At 43.0% G+C, this 19,972-nt stretch overlaps 1 protein-coding gene across 4 annotated transcripts in view; it reads left to right on the forward strand.

Moving 5' to 3' along the window:
* Positions 1 to 1,835: 1,835 nt before the first annotated feature.
* LOC137889596 (forkhead box protein J3-like) overlaps positions 1,836 to 19,972 on the forward strand; it is a 53,179-nt gene continuing 35,042 nt past the window's right edge. For 3 of the 4 annotated variants that reach the window (XM_068733523.1, XM_068733526.1, XM_068733525.1), the window contains exons 1-3: positions 1,836 to 2,107; positions 10,956 to 11,079; positions 11,380 to 11,859. In XM_068733523.1, coding sequence (XP_068589624.1) covers positions 11,497 to 11,859 — 363 coding nt within the window. In that variant the 5' untranslated portion in view covers positions 1,836 to 2,107; positions 10,956 to 11,079; positions 11,380 to 11,496. Of the gene's footprint in view, positions 2,108 to 9,152; positions 9,211 to 10,955; positions 11,080 to 11,379; positions 11,860 to 19,972 lie in introns of those variants that run through there. The other variant, XM_068733524.1, reaches the window with a different exon arrangement.

Consider the following 19,972-nt stretch of genomic DNA (forward strand, 5'->3'; position numbering starts at 1 on the left):
ATGTTTTCATTTTATTAATCTTTAAAAAAATAAATAAGAGAAAATTCATGAACATACATGGATTTTTATCTTTACAGTTTTATAATCTCTTTCATCCTAAAAAAATATGTAGCACTGTTTATTGCTGCTTTGAAAATCCTCAAATCCTGGAACAAATATGTGCAATTGCAAGCACCTCCAACATCCAGACGAGTGCAGCACTGAGCTGTTTCTGAGCTGATGAAGTGGGACTGAAGCCATGTGACCAAGCTCCAGACAAAAGCACTGAAGTGGTCTGACTAAATGTAGTGGTGTTAAAAGATAGAGGAAGAAATGATATTACAGGAATGCTGATCAGAAACGTAATTTTAGTTGTTTTAATAGATGAACACTGGAGTTTGCAGGAAGCTTAAAGAACCCATTCAGACACAAAACTATATATATATATATATATATATATATATATATATATATATATATATACATACATACATACATTTGTGTCCAATATGATTTTTCCAAAAAGTTGAATTACCTTATTTAACATATTTAAAATGGCATCTGCTCCTTCTCCCTAATTGAAAATCATTGTAATTGAAATTCAAAAGTTCAACTGTTGGACACAAAATGTTTTTTACTTCTCTGTAAATTCCACTTTGTGCGTGCCTCGGAGGGTTCAAGTATCCATACCGCACTTGTGTAAGTTACATGCTGGATCACCAATGGTGGTTGTAATGTCACAAACCCATGCTTGTTAAGTCATTCTCCACATTAAAGGTCAAACATCCAAGTGAAATATAACAATAAGCAAAACTGCTATTATTTGCAAGTCAGGCCAAATGTTCCCTATTTTGTATTTGCTCATCTTGCCAGCATCATACCAGTATTAATCAGTTTTTAATAAGCTAATTTTTGCACTTTTCAACAACAAGGTAGTTCAAAGTGCTCCACACAAGACATAAAATGAAATTTCATACAACTATATCTCTACACTTTTATTTTAAAGTGAATTGTTTCAGCCATCCTCTCAGGCTTTATGGTGGGATTATGGAGTTAGCTGTGTGTTAACTCCACAGCAAACAGCCAGTGCGAGACCACACACTGCAAAACACATCCTTGAGACTGGGTGAGTTAAAAAATGTCAAACAAATATCACTCTGACCAGAAATCTTCAGCTTCAACAAGGCGCTCTGACTGATGTTCTGTCCAGGTTGCCGCGCTGTGCTTCACATCAAGCTTCTCTTTGCATTTAATCAACAAATAACCAGGATTGCAGCCTGGCTGAGGAATCACCAAGCCCCCCAATTTATTGTGTAACAGAACAGTATAAAAGGCTTCTAGGTGCCACTAAATGCTACTAATTTTGCAGCAAATGTTTTGTTGCACTTTTAGCAGTGTGTAAATTAAATGCATGTTTCCCTCCCGACAATAACTCTGGATATCACAGTGTTTAAAAACCAAAAAATAGTTTCACCCTTTTAGCAAAACAGTCAAAATGACTGTCATGCTTTAATGATTTGTCATACATCTAATATTTATGATGATCAGAGTGCATCAGATGATGGTGATTACTTAAATACATAAACCTAACATAATAGTGTGATAATGATCACGTTGTTAATATTAATAGTTATTATATGTATGGCTTATATGCTATCCATGGGTTAAATGTGGTGTGTCTGCGTGTGGTGTCCTGGTAGAATCTCATTAATATGAATTTGGGAACTAGTTAAATGGATGTGATTTTATTTTTCTCCCATTGTGGTGCATGAATTTATCTTCAACGTGCTCCGGCTGGCGTTGGAAGTAGTTCCGGTGGTTCAGCAGCGGAGCGGAGCACAGAGACCTGGGATCTTCGTGCTGTTGAGCGCAAATGCGAATTGTGGGTCGAGTCCGCCCGTCATGACTGTCGAATGACCCACAGCAGCGGTCAGCTTGACGCCCGCAGACGCTCACTTGCGTGCAGCCCAAGTGACAGCGTCCAGGCACCGCTGGAGCTTTTGTCTTCGAGGGGGGATTTTTCAATTGCGGAATAGGCGTCTGGAGCTTCTGAACCAGAGTACACACACACACACACACACACACACACACACACAAAATTGAGCCGGTTCATATTCAGCATACGACGGTGAGTAGTCTGTGCAGAAGAATGTTTGAATGTCGGTCGTTGTGGTTTTGTGACAGTATGTTGATTTACCGGGAAAGCTTCTAGTGCTTTTTACTCAATGGGTAGGCAGGCTATGACAAGTTCGCTGCCTGTCACTGTATGCATGCAGACACGGGAGCATTCGTTTTTATCCCGAATGTCAGTCAGATAAAGTCAACTTATTTATAAGTTTGCAATAGCATTCAGACAGCGAGGAGCCGTCGGGTAACGGGCTGTGAAGAAAGTAATGTTTTAATGAAGAATTATCCAAGCAGTTGGAGGACGGTGCTCTGCACAGCTGAAAACACTTTTGAAGTGATAACGGTGGAAGAAGCTTAGAGTCTGACCGAGCCACAGACCAAGCTCGAAGAACACCGAGTCCTTACCGTCAGCAACGTCAATGTATGGAGAGGCAAATTTATCTTTAAAGTAGTGAATCCACCGCAAAGTTTAAAGCACATTGACTCTATAAGTGGAGAAGAAAAAGTAGTAAGAGGAGGAAAAATAAGTCGGTTCACTTGATTCGCGTGGATTCATGATGGTCTAATCCACTTTGTTTTTACAGCTTATTAAAATATTCTACATAGCTTTATATACACTGTAGGTGTTGGTTTCTGAATGCATAGACTTTGACAGTATTTTTCCTTTGTGTGTAGGCTCCTGTGTGGATGTACAGTATGTCATTCATATATACTATCCCTGTATGCATCATCAGCCCGGCACATTTTTTGCAGGATGTGTCATTTTCAGTGGCTCCCCATGTCTTGTTGGGGACTATTTTACAAAGGTTGTATGCAGTATGAGGATTTGAATTTCCAAGTCAGATTTACACCATTCATTATTTACAGACTTAACGTGGTGCTTCATATTAGACACAGATAGCACAAAATGGCACATCTTTGAGTGAAAATATCTTGGTATACTTGATGCAGACAGTAGATACTGCAATTTGCCATGGCTGCCCTTGAGTGCCTGTTTTTCAACAGTGCATGCAGTTCACTTTTGTTTGCCATTTACCAATACTAATTGGAGTTTGTTGATGGTGCAGTTATGCTCACCTACTATGGATTTATTTTCCACAGGCGGCCTCAAATAGACAGGTGTAGTCTCTTTCCATGAAGAGACTACACCACCTTAACATGAACAGTGACCATCCATTACTGTAAAGGAGTCATTATCCTTCATCATGCTGCAGTTGGCCAGCCAACACTATACAAAAATGCACAGATATGGGGAGGGGTGTGTGTGTGTGTGTGTGTGTGTGTGTGCGTGCGTGCGTGCGTGCGTGCGTGCGTGCGTGCGTGCGTGCGTGCTTGTGGCAAACAGACTGAGAAAACATTTGAGAGAGTACACTGTTCCTGATTTGGATGCGCCTCTAATTCCTATCAAGATGAGAGCTGTCTGAACAGATTTCTCTCATCATTATTTGCTCTGAGATTTACTTGCGCTTGTAAATGGTGTTGATTGAGGGTAATTTGGCTTTTTAATTGCCAAACAGCTGCCACACTCACTGCTGATTGCCATTGTAGACTTTTTTTTCAGTAGATCACTCATAGGCCCCTAAATGCCTCATTAAAACGTTATGCAAAATCGCATGAAACGCGAAGAGAAGGGACCCTCATAATGTTTGACTGATTTCTGTTTTATCATCGGAAAGGTCGCTGTTATTATCGTCAATGTCAGCAAATGCAACGCTAAGAAACGGGTGTATGAGTGACTTTTTTGAATCAAGGGCTATTTGTGGATACACTACATGCGTTTTTATCAAGATGAACTCCTATGCCAGTGTAACAGATGTTAGGTTGGCATAGACGAGCAACACTCAGACCATTTATTCCATTCTTTGCAGAAGACAATATCACGCACACACACACATTTCCTCCAGGTTGGTCATTGCACATCTGGATCATCAATGCAAAGCACCACTTTGAGGACTTTTTTCTTCATAATGTCTCAAGCAACACAACAATACTTCATTACTTTGACATATATAGCTTTGACAATGTGTTCCTTATGTTAGAAAATTATTAGCGAAGAGTTTTTAAAATTGACTGGAACTCCTTTTTTTCCATTTTCCTTAAATCAATAGAACAAAACATTAACTGTGTCTCTCAATAAGACATTAATAACATACTAATAACATACAAAATATAGAAAATGTTATCCAGTGTAATAAGATGCATGTGGAGTTATGCCACTTAACATAAGCGACAACATAACACTTACCACAGAGCATGTACCTGTATGAAGACAATACAACATTACATTACAGTCATTTAGCAGACGCTTTTATCCAAAGCGACTTACAATTCAGTATCTATCTACACACTGTAGACGCAGCTACGGGAGCAATTTTGGGTTCATTTTGGTGAAGTGTCTTGCTCAAGGACACATTGACATGAGACTAGCAGAGCAGGATCGAACCGCTGACCCTCTGATTGAAAGGCGGCCCTGCTCTCCACTTAGCCACGGTCACCCCAACACATATGTGAAATGGAAGCATCTACAAAAATAATAACATCTGTCAATCACTTAAAAACAGCAAAGTAATGTTAACAATAGGCATTAAAGATTACAACTTGATTAGTGTATAAACAGTAAAATAGCACCACACAAGTTACCCACAATGCAAAGCAGCACTGTGAGGGGTGTTACGGGAACGCGGCAGGTACAGTCCATTAACAGCGATGTGACTTAATTAGCACAGGAAACGTTGGTAAATATAGAAGGCCTTGGCTGCTCAATGAGATCAAATTCACAAATTCTAAACAGAATTATTTCATTATGAATAAAATTCACATATTCAAAATAAAATTCGGAACTAATAAATTATGTACATTTTATCCCAGTTACAGTGGCTGGTTTATGAATCATCGTGGCGGTCAAGATTTTACGTTGTGTTCCTGCATGTTCAATATGACTCGTAATGTTTTCTTTTTGTGTGACTTCATTAGTAATAGTGGGCAGCCAAGATTGATATATATGATATATACACACATACATACATGTATACATATATACATGATCCCAGCATATCCTGGTGTCTGTTTTTCGGAGTTCATTCTATTGAAAAACTCAGCATGAGTTAGGGTTAGCATGTATCATTCAGTCTTTTTTTTTTTTTTTTTTTTTTTACAGCTCAATGGCTTTGATGAGCTCTGCGTAAAATGTTTGTCTTAACCACAGCTCCCTGTAAAGAGACTATAGGCTCACCTCTTCATACCGCTGCCATTATACAGAATCTGTGTTTAACCTTGGAGAGAAGATCTGTTTACTTAAGGACTTACTAAGTACGATTATGCTTTTAGCAAACACTGACACCCACTCTCTTCAGTTGTACGGATTGATGCCTGCAAGCGTCTTCCATTTCTACTGTTTATCACGAACACTTCCGCCAGAGCGGCTGTTGATGAACTGCCATGCTGGAAGATGGCTCGGCCACAGCTATTAAAAGAGATGAGGAAGTGGTCTCAAAAGCCATCTGATCTTCCTCTGTAATTATCCGGCCACTACTGGGTCAACAGGTCATTTTAATTACCTCAGGTCACGTCAATAATCAGCTGTTTAAATCATCATTTAGACAAAGTGATTATTGAAATGACCTGATATTAGATGTAATTAGCAGACCTCTGCAAGTGAGTGGCTGTGAAACCCTTCATGCCCAATCAGCTGTTCCTTAGTTGTTGATGTACCTATATATCGTACCATAGCAAACTCTTCTATCTGCAGGCTGGGAAGGCGAAAAAAAGAAATTTGACAAGGCATTACAGCAGACTTACTCTCCTTTTTAAGTACCTTTAAGTTCTCTGAGTGCTACCAGTCAGTGTGATTTTTTTTCTTTTCTGTCTTGTCCCCAGTAAAGTACACATAATTTGGATTCAAATGCAGCAAATCCTTTTATCTTGTCAAAATCCTCTTTTGATTCTGTTCAGAAACCGTGATTTGAAAGAGAAAGATGTAAAAGATAAGACGGGGGATGATCACTTTTAAAGGGCTGTCATTTGGATTGAACTCAGCGGCAGCGCTGCCAGCAATGAGAGTTCAGTGCAAAGCCTCCATTGTGAACCTGATGTAAAGCCTGCGTCTGTACACAAGCTGAGAGTGTTGCTGCACTCTCCTGGTAACGTTTTAATGAGGAACAATTGTTAGCCAATTTGCATGTAAAACAATGTAATTATAAACAAGCATCAAAAAGCTGTAATACTTCTAAAAAATGTAAATTACTCTCCATTTATAAAGCGCAACAAAAACCTAAGCCATGCCTCTGAGCCAGGGCCTCTAGGTTTTGGATGCTCGCTTCCATTATTAATGCTATTCACAAGCCAAACTTTTTAGGTTGGGCGCTTTAATCTATTTTTGCTGTAAATTAATGAATTTTTAAAGAGGACTAGTCCTCGCTGAATAGGGCTTGATGTGAAAATGTAGTTTGAGTCGTGGTGATGCAGCGCTATAGCCTCCTTTTACTGTGCAAAGCATGAGTTCACAAACAGCATCCCCGTCCCTCTCTCGGGACCTTTCGTTGGGGGAGTTTGCCGAAATGCTGCACTCCTATGTTTTATTTATGACAAAATATGCCTTTTTAACTTTGCCGTTGTCAGAATCTGGAATTGTGATAGCTTTTTCCTCGTCGGCAGCGGTAAGTCTTCAGGGTCGCTAACTCCCTCTACCTCGGCAGATGTTTTCAGGTGTTATGTTCTGTGTGGGCTCAGTGACTTCAATATTTCATTCGAGGCCTTCGGGGATTCAGTGGAACCTACTGATTTCCTTAGAAAAAATATTTTCATCAGGAGGTTGTGTTTCATTTGAGATGCCACTTGATTGACATGGGCCAGCGATCAGAAACCATTGATGAAAGTGTTGTTCTGATCAAATCTCGTCCTTTCTCTGAATTAGGCCTACTCCCCCCCAATGTTATTTTTTCCTCTTAAGCATTAGTTTGCCTGACCACTCGCTTTAAGGAGTAAGGCCACAAAACTAGATCTGAGTTAGAAACGGTGCGTTACATCGATGCCTCTCCAGGTCTCCTTTGAGAATACGTAGACAGTATCAGGCGATAATTGCTTAACCCAGCATCCATTGAGCGATGAGCAAGCAGCCACCATAAGGGCAGCTGATTTGCCTTGATATCTTATAATTGAGCCTTTTCAGGGGTATGTTTTCTGGCGCCGAAGCAGAAAGTAATTAAGACGTTCAATACTGCTTTTTGGACCTTTTCCTTCTTCCTTTGAATGGCCCACCCTCCTCGACACTTACAGACGTTCTTTTGACACATTAGCCTTACCGTTGCCAAGGCAGTCCTTCCCAGAAACCCCCTCTGCTTTTGCGCGCTCCGGGTGGGTATTTTGTCATTACTTCATTTTCCTCTGAAAATATTTTGATGCCTCTTTCTTTTGCCCCCCCCCCCCCCCCCCCCCTTCGCTCACCCATCCCCCGTCACTCCATTCAAAGTTCTCTATTAAAATGCAGAACTGTAAAGCCTCTCTCAGTCTAAAAGCCTGCTAGCAGCGGGGGACTGTTAGCTGTTAGGGATGCATACAGCTGAGCGAGTGCATCACAGCTACAAAGTCTAATGGGTGAATACATTCAATCACACACGGACCCTCAACTCTTTTTAAAGGGACAATGTTCCCAGTCATGAAAGCCCCCCCATCCACAGTGCAGAGAGTGATGTGTTTAAATTCTTTGGAGGATGAAAGATTTCTTGTTCGTAAACATCCAAATCCTTGCTCTTCTTTTTATATTAATGCTTGTAATCTTTTCTGGAAGTGCCAAGTCGAAATAGATCACAACTTCCAAGTTGCCAAAGAAATGTCGGGTAAGAAATTAAAATCTGAGATGCCACATATTCTCCTTCTTCTAATGTTAGCCAAATGTCTATCTCTGAAATTCTACGTTCCCATGCACATTCATACTACAAGCGTTCAAACTATTTAATCAAACACTCCTATACTTCTGTATGATCAGCTGCCAGGATATCCCCTCTTCACCACCTTTATTTTGTCTTCAACTACAGCTCTTTGAAATGTGCCTGGTTGGTTGAGTTTTTGGTGTGTCCTGATCGATGATACAGAGTGATATCTCGTGGGGGATTTGTCTTTTACTGTGCAGGAATTGTGTCATTTGGGTTACTCTATGAGCCCCTAAATCATTGTATTACAATTAGCTCTCTCCTGCCCTGCAGCAAGGAGAATCACTTTCAGGGACGATTCTCTGAACTGTCACGAAATTTACTTTAAATTATTCGGTTCAGTTTTGTCTCTAAACATGCAGTTAATCGCATATTTATGAACGAAAACAGATATATTTTGTTATTGATGATAACATAATATCAGTATTGTGTTTAAGGTGACACCTGGATTTAATAAATGGTAAAATTGCATCATAGGCACTTGATAAGGATCTCTGGCTACATAAGTGAAGTACGTGCAGTATACTGATAGAACGTATGGATGTTCCTAGTCCAAACGTTTGTCCCTGAAATGCAAAATTTGACCTGAAGGAACATCAGCGACGGAAGGGTTACTCTCCTCTCTCTCTCTCACACACATTGCTGTTTCAGTACACTCAGATAATCACGAACAATTACATGAGACGAGTGTTGAGCACTCAGCATCTACGCATACAATACAATGCGTTTCTTTAGAAAACTGATAGCCCTAAGATAGAGGAGATATACAGTACTTCTCTGCCGTGATCATTTCTTCTCCCCTGGTACCATGCGGGCCCCCGAGGCTGATGTGAAACAGCAGATATCAGAAACAAAAGGCACAGCGCTGAGGTTGGCCCAGTCACCTTGGGAGCAGTTGACTGAGTCGACGAGGTAATTGGTAGCGTCTACCCGCCGAGCAGGGCCCCTCTCCCCCAGAAGCCAAGTCATGCCCCTCCTCTCCTCCCTCTCTCTCTCTCTCTCTCTCTCTCTCTCTTTCTCTCTCTCTCTCTCTCTCTCTCCGCTCTCCGCTCTCTGCTCTCTTCTATTACTCATCATCCCGACCGGGCTAACGGTGCTACACCATGCCGCCGTGCAGCCAGCCCACGCTCCCAAACTTCTCGACAACAACAGCAGCCGCGGCAGCGCAGCACAGCAGGTCAGGGCTTGTGGCGGGCTGATTTGCAACTTGAGCCTCCTTTTAATGAGGGGAAAATAAGTACTTGTTGTGATGTGTCTTGTGTGTCACCACCCCCATCCCCACCTACCCGCCACCACTACAACTAGCAATGCTACCTTCCCTTCAGCGAGGAAAAAAAAAAAGAAAAAGGTGCACTAATTAAGACGGCTTCCTGGGATTTGTAAGATGGGGGGGGGTTGGCTATGGCTTCTCCCACTGTAGCAGGGCCTTGAGGGAGGAGATGGGGGTGGTGTTGTGAAAGAGGCCTCATCGGGCACATCTCTTCTCTCCGTTCCTCCTTCCTTTCCTGTAGACCCACTGCCTGGCTCGTTCGGCTTGACGAGTCTGCGGCTAAACATTTCTACTTGTAATTAAGCAAGGTTTCTGCAGGAGCTGAGCACTTCCCTTCCTCTTCTTCATCCTGGCGTACCGGGCTCTCCAGGGGGATTGGTGGAGAGAGAGAGAGACAGGGATTTGTGTTGCTGGTAGGCAGGCTCCTTGAAGTTCTCCCACCTTGATTATATACAGTGAGCATGAATGGAAAATGCGTGGGCCAATAGGCTCTTTGTTGTTCAGGGACATGTGAAGGTTACTTGTTACGGGTGCATGTTTCCCGGAGCACCCGCCTGGGCGTGAGTAGGAGGCTCGCCAGGGGAGCGCGTAACGGGGCGGCGGGGTCCGTGGTAGGACGGCTGAGGCTGACGGGGCGTCTCGGTCTCGCTACAATCGGGATGGGATGGCAGATGAAGGTTGAGATGTAGATTTTTGTATCCTTAGGAGGCTGAATCCACCCAGCCATTGTTAACTACTCACTGGCATTGGCCCACTCTGTATCCATCTCTTTCATAAAACTCGGTTTACCTGCATTTCCCAGAATGCAGGATGTTTATCTTCTAAAGGCACCGAGAAACGTAATGAGGCCATTCTCCTTGTAGAATCAGAGTGTGGTCTGAATGCAACATCTTCGCTCCAGCGATGAGTAACAGTTACATGACATTCTCAGTCCAGTAGTGACACATCTACGAATGTTCTGTGACAGAACAATCGGTGAGTAATTTCACTCGAGTGTCAAATGATCGTCTTTGTTTTTTCAAAGTATTTTCAAAAGCCCCCACCACCCAAAAAAAAAAAGTTCTCTACTTATGCAGGACACATTTCTAAGTTCAGCGCTGCTCTAAAAATAGCTACCAAGTTAAAATGTTGGGACTTCTTGAGTTCTTTCATTGTCTGTGTGTCTGTCTGAACAGGATCTGAGATGCTGGGGGAGTAGTGTGTGTGTGTGTGTGTGTGTGTGTGTGTGTGTGTGTGTGTGTGGTGGTGGGGGGGTTTGACAGGAGAGTGAGGCACGTCGAGAGTCGAAGAATGGGAACACGGTGCGGGGGGGCTACACAGAGAGGGGAAGGGGACGAGCCTTTTCGGCTCCTCTAGAGGGTTGGAATTCCTCCTGCGCTGTTCCCCCCCATTTGGCAGGCACTTGTGAAAACAATTCCCCAGCTTTTAGTCACTCTGCAGATCCAATTGCCATTTCCACTTTGGAGAGCGAACGAGACCGAGAGAGGCAATCCAGATAGACAGAACACAGAGAGGGAAAGAGAGCAGAGTTTTAATCGGACTGGACAGATGCCGAGGCCAGTTGAGCGCTTGTGCGATATTAATATCTCATGAAGGCTGTCTGGCAGCGCAAGCTCACCGTCTTGTGTGGTTTTTGTGTTTGTGCATTGCAGCGGCGGCCATTGCCGTGGCTAAATGAAGAACGTGTGAGGATGCACGAGGGAAGGACTCTACCTTTCACTTCGGTGACTTCCCCAGATGCTTTGGCCCAAAGAAAGATGGAAAGCAATGGGAAGAGTAAGACCCTTAACTCATACCTAGCCTCCCATACTGCTCTGCTTTTCACTTTGTAATTAATGGAATACAACTGTGTGATTAAAGTTTCTCTCATAGCCATAGCGCACGTTGCAGATCATATTTATGTGCAAAGAGGAAGTGATGAACCTGCCAAAATATTTAGTTTTCCATTATACAAAGCAGCACTGTATGTGGAAAATGATGTGCAAGTTAACATCTGCGTGTCTCTTGCCAAGTGTGCTTTCTGCTCCAGCTAAAGGAGATGAATAGTCGTAGTAAACAAACCTCCTGCTCTTCCAGACTTGAGCCAAGGCTGCTGCACAGCACCCATTCAGTGAGCCAACAGTTGATCCTCCGTACGCCACATCGCTGAGCCTCTCACCCCTTCCCTTTGGACCCCTTCATCCTACAAGAGCCATGACCTCAGAGCTGGAGAGCAGCCTGACCTCAATGGACTGGCTCCCCCAGCTCAGCATGAGGGCGGCCATCCAGAAGGCCGACGCGGGCCACCACCACAGCCACCACCACGGACACCACCACCATCACGGCCACCATCACGGGCACGGGCCCGGCAAGAAAGTGGTCCACCTGGACCCGGGGACGACGCTGGACCAGGAGGAAGCTGCGCAGCACAGAGACGGCAAACCGCCCTACAGCTACGCCAGCCTGATCACCTTTGCCATCAACGGCTCGCCGCGCAAACGGATGACCCTCAGCGAGATCTACCAGTGGATCTGTGACAACTTCCCCTACTACCGAGAGGCGGGCAGCGGCTGGAAGGTAAGACCAGACAGGAGAGGAACACTTTGCAATATGTTGTCAAGCTTCTATATCTGGTCTCAGTTCTGTGTGTCGACATGTCTAATACCCAAGTGGATCCGGATGGATCCGAGTGCACTCCAGCTCTGACCTTGTGGTCATCGCAATCACTGGGTGAAAATATTGGAGGAAGGCAGTAGCTTATGTCAAACTTCTATGCTTTTAAATAACATTTACTTTTTTGAATTTAATAAACAGATTTGAAGCCTTTAAATTACTTATTTTTTTAATTAGCTCTTAAGAAATTAGTTCTGAGGTCGTTATTATTAAATTGCCGCTGTTTTATTTTATTCATAGCGCATCCTCTGCTGGGGAGTGTGGTCTCTTTTTAAAAGAATGACTTTATCTATGTTGTTTTTGGTTAGGTTTAGTCTGTGTCAGATTGCAACCTAGTAATTCTGAAGTAGGACCTTCTGTTTTGGAGCAAGTAGCTCATGAAATCCAAGCAGGCGACATAGTACTGGGTGGTATACCGGTTTTAATTTCCCATATGATATACATTTTTTATATACCGCCATACAGGTGCATAGCCGAAACAACTGCTGTCGCTCTTCAATAAGCAGCAAAATATATTGTTTGCTGCGAGTAGCGCTACGGTCGGAGCTAGTTGTCTTAACTGTATTGAGAGGGACCCCTAATCATGGTTATAACTTTATAACACAACAATTAATAACCCACAACTAACGCTCTTTAACAGGGCAAAACACCACGACACAACAGTTTGTGACACAGCAACAATTTGTAACACTAATAATTGTACATTTATAAAATTACACCACCGAACGGCATGCTGGGTACAGCTCGCTAGCTACCCCGGTAGTACAAATCTGCTAACAGCTGGGAGAGGCTCCGTCGCTACATTAAGAACAGAAAAGAGCGATGCAGGAGGAACAAAGAGACTTTTGCTTTTTTGGGTATTTTGGTTAGACACATATGCAATGCTGATTACCGTGTGCTATGTGTGGTATTTGTTATAAATGTACGTTGGTACATAGAGGGTGATAAGAAGCTGTACGTGGAGGGACTTGGGCCCAAGGGAATGTAGGTGAAAGAAACAGGAAGTGACGGAAGACACGCCACACAAACCGCTCACCGGCCGGTTGTGTTAAAAATGGCCGCTTAATAATGAAATAATGCGTTAATTAATTTATGCGTTAAAGAGGAAAAAAAATACTGTGAAACCGCCAGAAACTTACAAAATACCGTGATACACATTTTTGGCCATACCACCCAGCACTAAGGCGACAACAATTATTTGTTTCATTGTGCTCATCTTATTATCATCTTATAGCTGTTCAAAGTGCTTCTACCTTCCCATGCAACAAAAGGTGATTACAGATCTCCATTTCAAGTGAAGTTATTTATTTACTTCCAAATGTTGAAAGCCAAACCTAGACTAGACTACTGGACTGATCAAATGCTATCAGACCTCAACCCCATTGCTTAGTGCTCAAACCTGCACACCAGCGGTTGCCCGGAAGAGCACAGAAACCTTTTAGTGAACCAGGAATGATTGACAGACGCGTGTTGTCTCATTCAGACGACATTATTAAATCCTTATGTAAATGCCGCTATGCAAATCCTGGCTGGTATGAGCAGAGAGGTGGCAGTGTTATTGGAGAGAAATGAATAGATCCCTACGGTTGTGTCTTGGGGATTCTCTACCTTATTAGTGAAGAAGGGGAAGGATACAGTCCTTCCACTGACACATTGTAAAGGCTGTCTGCAAACTATCAACCAATTCATCTCTCCGAGAGCGGCGGCATTTTTTCTTCTTCTCTCATTATTTCTCTCTTTCACTTTCTATCTTCATCTTCCAAGCACTTGCACTCCCCCCCTCCCTCTCTCTCGTCCTCTCTCTTAGTCACTCACTCCTCTCTTCTCTTCTTCTTTTCCCTTTCACAAACTTGTTTGTTCGCCGCCTATAATCTTCAACACGCCGTTCCCTGAGCAGAGATGCAATGCCAGAAACGGAGACAAAAAGGTTATGATACAAGCCAGGTTGTGTTGGCAGAGCTTCTTACCTGCATGTAGGATTCAATCAATTTGATTTCTGTTTCGGAGAGAGAGGATATGTGTTATTAAGACCAGTCAGGATATCTCTCGCTGCAGCCCGTGACTGCCTTCTCCTGCTGGTTGTACTTGGGCGCCCGGGATGTTTTAGAATCCCATAATTACACCTTTAGATTCATTGATTAGTGCGTATGTGTGGCTGCATTCAAGTAGCGTCATTAAAGCACTGCACTGATGGTGTTGTGGCTATAGTTTCACATGTTCTGGCATTTATCCACAATGTCAGTGCAGAGAGTTTGTTGTGACATACATATAATACGTTGTGTTGCTTTCCTGTTAGGCCAGGTCCATTTAAACAATACACAATGATATGCAGTATTCAAAGCAGTTTGTCCTTTCTGTTTTTGGCCTGTTTTGTTACCAGTGAAACGTAATACAGTCTTACACAGATCTGTGGTGAGATAAGAAACCTCTGACTTGTACATGAACTGATATTTAAGAAGTCCGTAAAGTATGAAATTCAGCAGTACTTCAAGGTAAAGCAAAAGTCCCATTTCTGTGTTAGAAAAAGCTGTAAACTGTTGCTTCCTGGATGACCCGACTCAAAACAGTGGGGCTTGTTTTATACCAGCCAATGGCCGTCACAGGGAAAGTTACGTAAGTCTGGTTCATTCCAGTTCAGGTGATTGCTGTCAGCTGTACACAGTGGGACACAGACACAGAGATTGTCTGGCTGCCACGTTCGGCAGACATGGTCGGTGCACACGTTGCACTCTTGGAAATCCGTGTTTTCTAAATGTACCGACTCAAGGCGAAACACTTCAGGTTTCAGAAAAACGCCTCATACGTGGTCCGTTGTGTTTGCCATCTCCTTTCACCCTCTGCCACACATGCGTGCAGACACACACACAGAGAGACTCCCACTCAGGTAGGCAGTGTACGTGTGCAGTCTGCAGATTACACACAAGGAGCGCAGCAGGAGAGGAGGGTGAGGGGGGGAGTCGGAGAAGAGAGAGGAGACTGTCAGAGAGCAGAGGAGAGTTTTACTACCCAGCACACGCACTCCGTCTGCTCTGTATGATAATGTGAGAGGAGCGCAGGAACGGCAGAGTTGAAACCAGGACACACACACACACACACACACACACACACACACACGTCAGCTTCCATCCTTAGAAATCACACAATTACGTACCCTGGTTGAACACCACAGGCTTACTGCATGTGTTGCGTATACACACACACACACACACACACACACACACACACACACACACACACTTTCAAATGCTTTCCAAGGTCGTGAGATTTTTTTGTGTTGGTGGAGTAATGATGAGCACCTTCCTCCAGAGCTGTGGAGGAGATTTGGAATTTGCAACAAAATAAAAACATGAAATTAGATAACACACAAATGCGTTTGTCATTTGTTTATGAAGCTCGTTGACGCACCCAAAAAGCATCTCTGTTTTTTAAAGCAACCGAATGGAGCTACTGGAGCAGAATGCAAACAGCGTTGCATCAGGCTGCATCATTCCCACATTATGTTTTATCACTGGAACAGCATTATGTCCCTCATGTTATCTCTCCCGCTCTCTGTCTGTGTCCTACACCGTGCATCACTCTACTTTCCCGTGTTCTCTGCCGCCCTTTCACACCCACGTGTCCCTCCACTTTAGGGTCCACTTTCACCACAACTCGTAGTGAGCACGCAGCGGGAGACCAAAGCCAGGCAGGGGTTTCTCTTTTTGTTGCTTTTGTCTTTGTCTCTTATTCATCAGTTTGTCTGAAATGAAATCTGTTTTTGGTGTTTTTGAGAATGTCTTTTTTTATTCCAAGTGCAATTCCAAACTCTAAAACAGACCTTCACCACCTGCCCTACAGTATTTTCCGTTTTCCGTTTTGCTTTAATTAGCTTTCCTTTTATGCTGTTATTTTTCCCTATTTGTTTGACAATTTAAAGACTAAATGATAAATTGATTAAATGAAAAGCTATGAAAGATTAATCCATATTCAATGCTGCTCTATTCTATTCAGGCTGAACTAATAATGATGGGAAGTGTTGGTTATTCAAAGCTCACCTCACAGTTATATTATTATTGAAATGTGAAGGCCTTCCCATTATTTACCGCTTGAGAAACACAGTCTCGTCCCGTACCTTCACCGAATGGTTTGTTGCAGTCGGTGCTGCTCCCTGGCGACCCCCATCGCCTCAGGCTAGCTCCCATGCAGCCAGGCTAATTGCCTGCGAATTAGCAAGGCCTAATGTGACGCTGTAAAGGGCAGCGCTACCGTAGTGGCCTTTGGCCTTTGGCTGAACACCACATGTCGCAGACAATCACCTGATATGAATCAGCACTGGGCCATTATTCTGCCTCCCATCCTCTCCTGCCTGCTCTGTGGGAGATCTCCGGCTGAGCTCAGTGGAGATCGGTGCACAGTGTCAAGTGTACTTACGTGTGTGGGGAAAGGCTGTTGTCATTGGCTGCTGGGAGTTTTTATTATGTGGATGTAGCCACACCGGGGCTCCTGAGCTTGTGTATTATGAGCACAACTGAAATCTCACCACAGTGATATGCTTGTTGTGATTCAGCTTTGAGATAGTCTGTGGAAAACACAGTGTGTGTCTGTACAGCTACAGAATATGATGCACATGTACGTCTGGGGCTGAGATGATGCGTTTGTGTGTACAGCGGCTTGCTTTTGTCTGTGAGAGTCATTTCAAGAAGAGGAGAATGCCACAGCGGCCTGTTTGTTTTATTGAGTCTCTGTGTTGACCCCTTCACCACTGGGTAACGCATACATAACTGTCCCAGTTTACATGTCACATTAGATCAGTCTGCTGTCCAGACGTGTGTGTGTGTGTGTGTGTGTGTGTGTGTGTGTGTGTGTGTGTGTGTGCGCACGCGTGCGTGCCTCAGTCTCCTACCTGAAACTGTAATACATTATAATATACAATACAGATCCCATGTCATTCAAATAAAACTTTGACTCTGAGACTCTGACATTATTTTTATATTTCAAATCAAAGCTCATACCACAATGGAAATTGAAGTAATAAAGTGTATAGATGGAGCCTATATTACTGAAGGTAGAAAATACTCTGACACTCTCAAAAAATGCACTGTCATAAGTTATACTTCTGTAACATGAAAGCATCTTGAGATAGATGAACCACGGCTTTTAAAATAATATACAACAACAAAGTATTTCTTCTTCAATACAAAGTTAATGTTGAGATTTATAACTGTGGTAATATCTCATGCAACAAATATTTAGGTTTAATTCTGCAAGAAGTTGTGAAACTGAAACAATGAAATGAGGCACTTATGGTATATATTTACAGTATATCTACACACATACATAGTTTAACTGTGTAACACTGCTTGTGCTGTTAATTACATACTAATCACTAATAGCAGTCTCGGTATTGAATTCTTAATTAAAAACAAGGATTTCTCTTGCGGTCTCCTCGAGGATTTGGCGCCCATCCAGCACTGTGTTTCCCTCTCTAACCAGCCAGGCCTGTAGCACTCTCCATATGGCTAATAATAGGCTTAAGGCTGGTTTCCGTAGCACTCTGGAATGCAACAATTATACCACAGAATGAGCTTATTCTCTAGTCACTGGGTTTGAACCCTGAAAAGAGACATGGGGCCCATCTCTTGTCTGATCCTGAATAACATCACAGTGTTTATAGAATTAAAGAGGAAACTGTAGATGTTTGACAAAGTTAGAAGCTGGCATATGAAATGGACACTGGTATCATCAGTTGACTTTTCACTGAAGTATTTTGACGTAACCAAGTTTGAACCAAAGCAGACTTTTGTCAGTTGTGATCAGTCGATTTTACATTTTTAGGTTTTTCAGAAATCAATATAAAGACAATGGAAGTGTTGACTAAAAGCTATATTTCCTATCATACCAAAGTAAGTGGTATAAAGTAACAAAAAAACTGTTCTTAATCTCGTTTTGTATTTGAGCTTGTTTGTGCTCTGAACACGGTCACTGCGATCAAACTTGCACGGTATAAATGTGTGGACACTTTTACATGAAAACATCCAATTTTTCACTTTGCATGTATAAACCCACACGCCCCCACCCTTAGCACTCTCAGGTCATTTTGGTAGACATCAGTTTCCACACTGAAACAAGTCAAAATAGGCTAGAACTCCTCTTCTTCATCCTCTTTGTGTTGCCAAACAACAAAGGTGTGCGTCACTGCCGACAACGGTTTGGGTACTTTGCTGAATCTGAAATGAATAAACCTCCAAACTTTGTTCATATTTTTGGGATTCTGTAGTCAGACAACTAAGCTAACATAAACGAGATGTGATCGTGGCTGGTAAATGCTAACTAATAAACCAACCTGAACAGCTTCGAGAATAAGAAAATGAGGCTGTCGAACATTGGTAGAGCAACAGAGCACGAGCAGGACACTCCTTGTTCTCCTTTGCCTCCTTCCCTGCTCACTCGCCTCCGCTCCCAGAAAGCCGCTGACAGAAGCTGTCACCTCACCGCACCGCTCGGCCTCGACACAAGCAGCAACAGGAAGTGTACTACAGTGGCCTCTTGCTGCTCCGCAACCTAGTTTGGTCTCAGTATTGCTTTTTGAAACATTGTATTAAAATAGCAGCTGAAAGCTTTCGTCAGGTGAGAAAATGCTGCTGATGTGACACAGGGAGGATGGTAGCTAGAAGAGTCTGTCTAATGTTTGGCAGTTTAGGACACTGGTGACCAACCTGGAGGTCAGGACACCCTGATAAATCCAAGGGTCACTAGATGGGTACTTTTCTTTAATCTTTTCTTTTTATTGTGAAAGACTGGATAGTTTTGCCACTTTCGGACTGCTTATGACACTGTTTTTGTTTTTTTAAGTGGTGGAAACAGTGGGAACAGCCGTGAGCAACTGCGACCACTCACGTCATGCTGGGGTGTTTATCCTCTGTACAGAATGACGAGGTAGAAGAAGTTGTTTACCTTAGAGATGTGTTGGTTTGCAGAAAAGCCGGAGAGGAGGTGAGGGTGGGGGGAGTTGGAGACCAGGCAGGACCACTGCATGTGTTAATGGCTTGGCGCAGCTCTTTGTGGTAATTAAAGCAGGCCGACTAAGGCTTGTTACCTGTGGTTAAACACACTCGTGATCCCTATTTTTTCACTGATGATGCAACACTGTGAACAACAAATCCCTGTCGAAATCAGCAGGAAGAGAGCTAACCAACGTTAGCTGTTAGCAGCCCTTGGACAGCACAGTGATGCTTTACTAAATAACAGAGCTAACAGCGAACGCACAGAGGTTGCAATGAGTTACAATATGAGGCGTTCATGCTCTATTCAGTAAAAATTTGTATTGGCCAATGGTAAACTATAACATCATTTTCAAATGTTATCTTGTAATAAATCCAGTTGTTTAAAAGAGATGTTTTCACAGCAATATAAAATAAATGTAGGAAAAGGAAATGTGACCTGTTTCACTTTTTTAGTTTTTTATGCACTGGTATTGGATCGATACTCGGTATCTGCAAGTTCAGGTGTTGGTGTTGTGACGGAAAAAATCTCAAAATTTGAGAATATTATTGTTTTGCAGCTTCTTACTAGATCTCCAGAGACAACAGCAATCCTTCTTCCACCTTGTCTGAGATGTCTTTGTGCCAGACACACACACACACACACACACACACACACACACACACACACACACACACACACACACACACACACACACACACACACACACACACACACACGTACACACTCACTCACTCGTGCCTTTTTCTCCTCCCCTTCCCATCCCACACAAACACATCTGTAAGCAGATACAGGTACACTATTGCAGTAGAACATGCGTATACACACTCATATTCACACAGATAAACAGGTGTGACAGGCGCCTGCACAGATGCACACACACCTGCATATATACACACTTGTGCTCAGGTGAATGCGCAAGCAAAAACTGAACAAACACTATAAATACTCACAACTGCAAGCACACACACACACACACACACACACACACACACACACACACACACACACATGCAAGCACATACAGCAGTGTACA

Source organism: Cebidichthys violaceus, unplaced genomic scaffold, assembly GCF_023349555.1.
Source record: "Cebidichthys violaceus isolate CVI_PGR_0920_01 unplaced genomic scaffold, fCebVio1.0.p SCAF_6, whole genome shotgun sequence".
NCBI lineage: Eukaryota > Metazoa > Chordata > Actinopteri > Perciformes > Stichaeidae > Cebidichthys > Cebidichthys violaceus.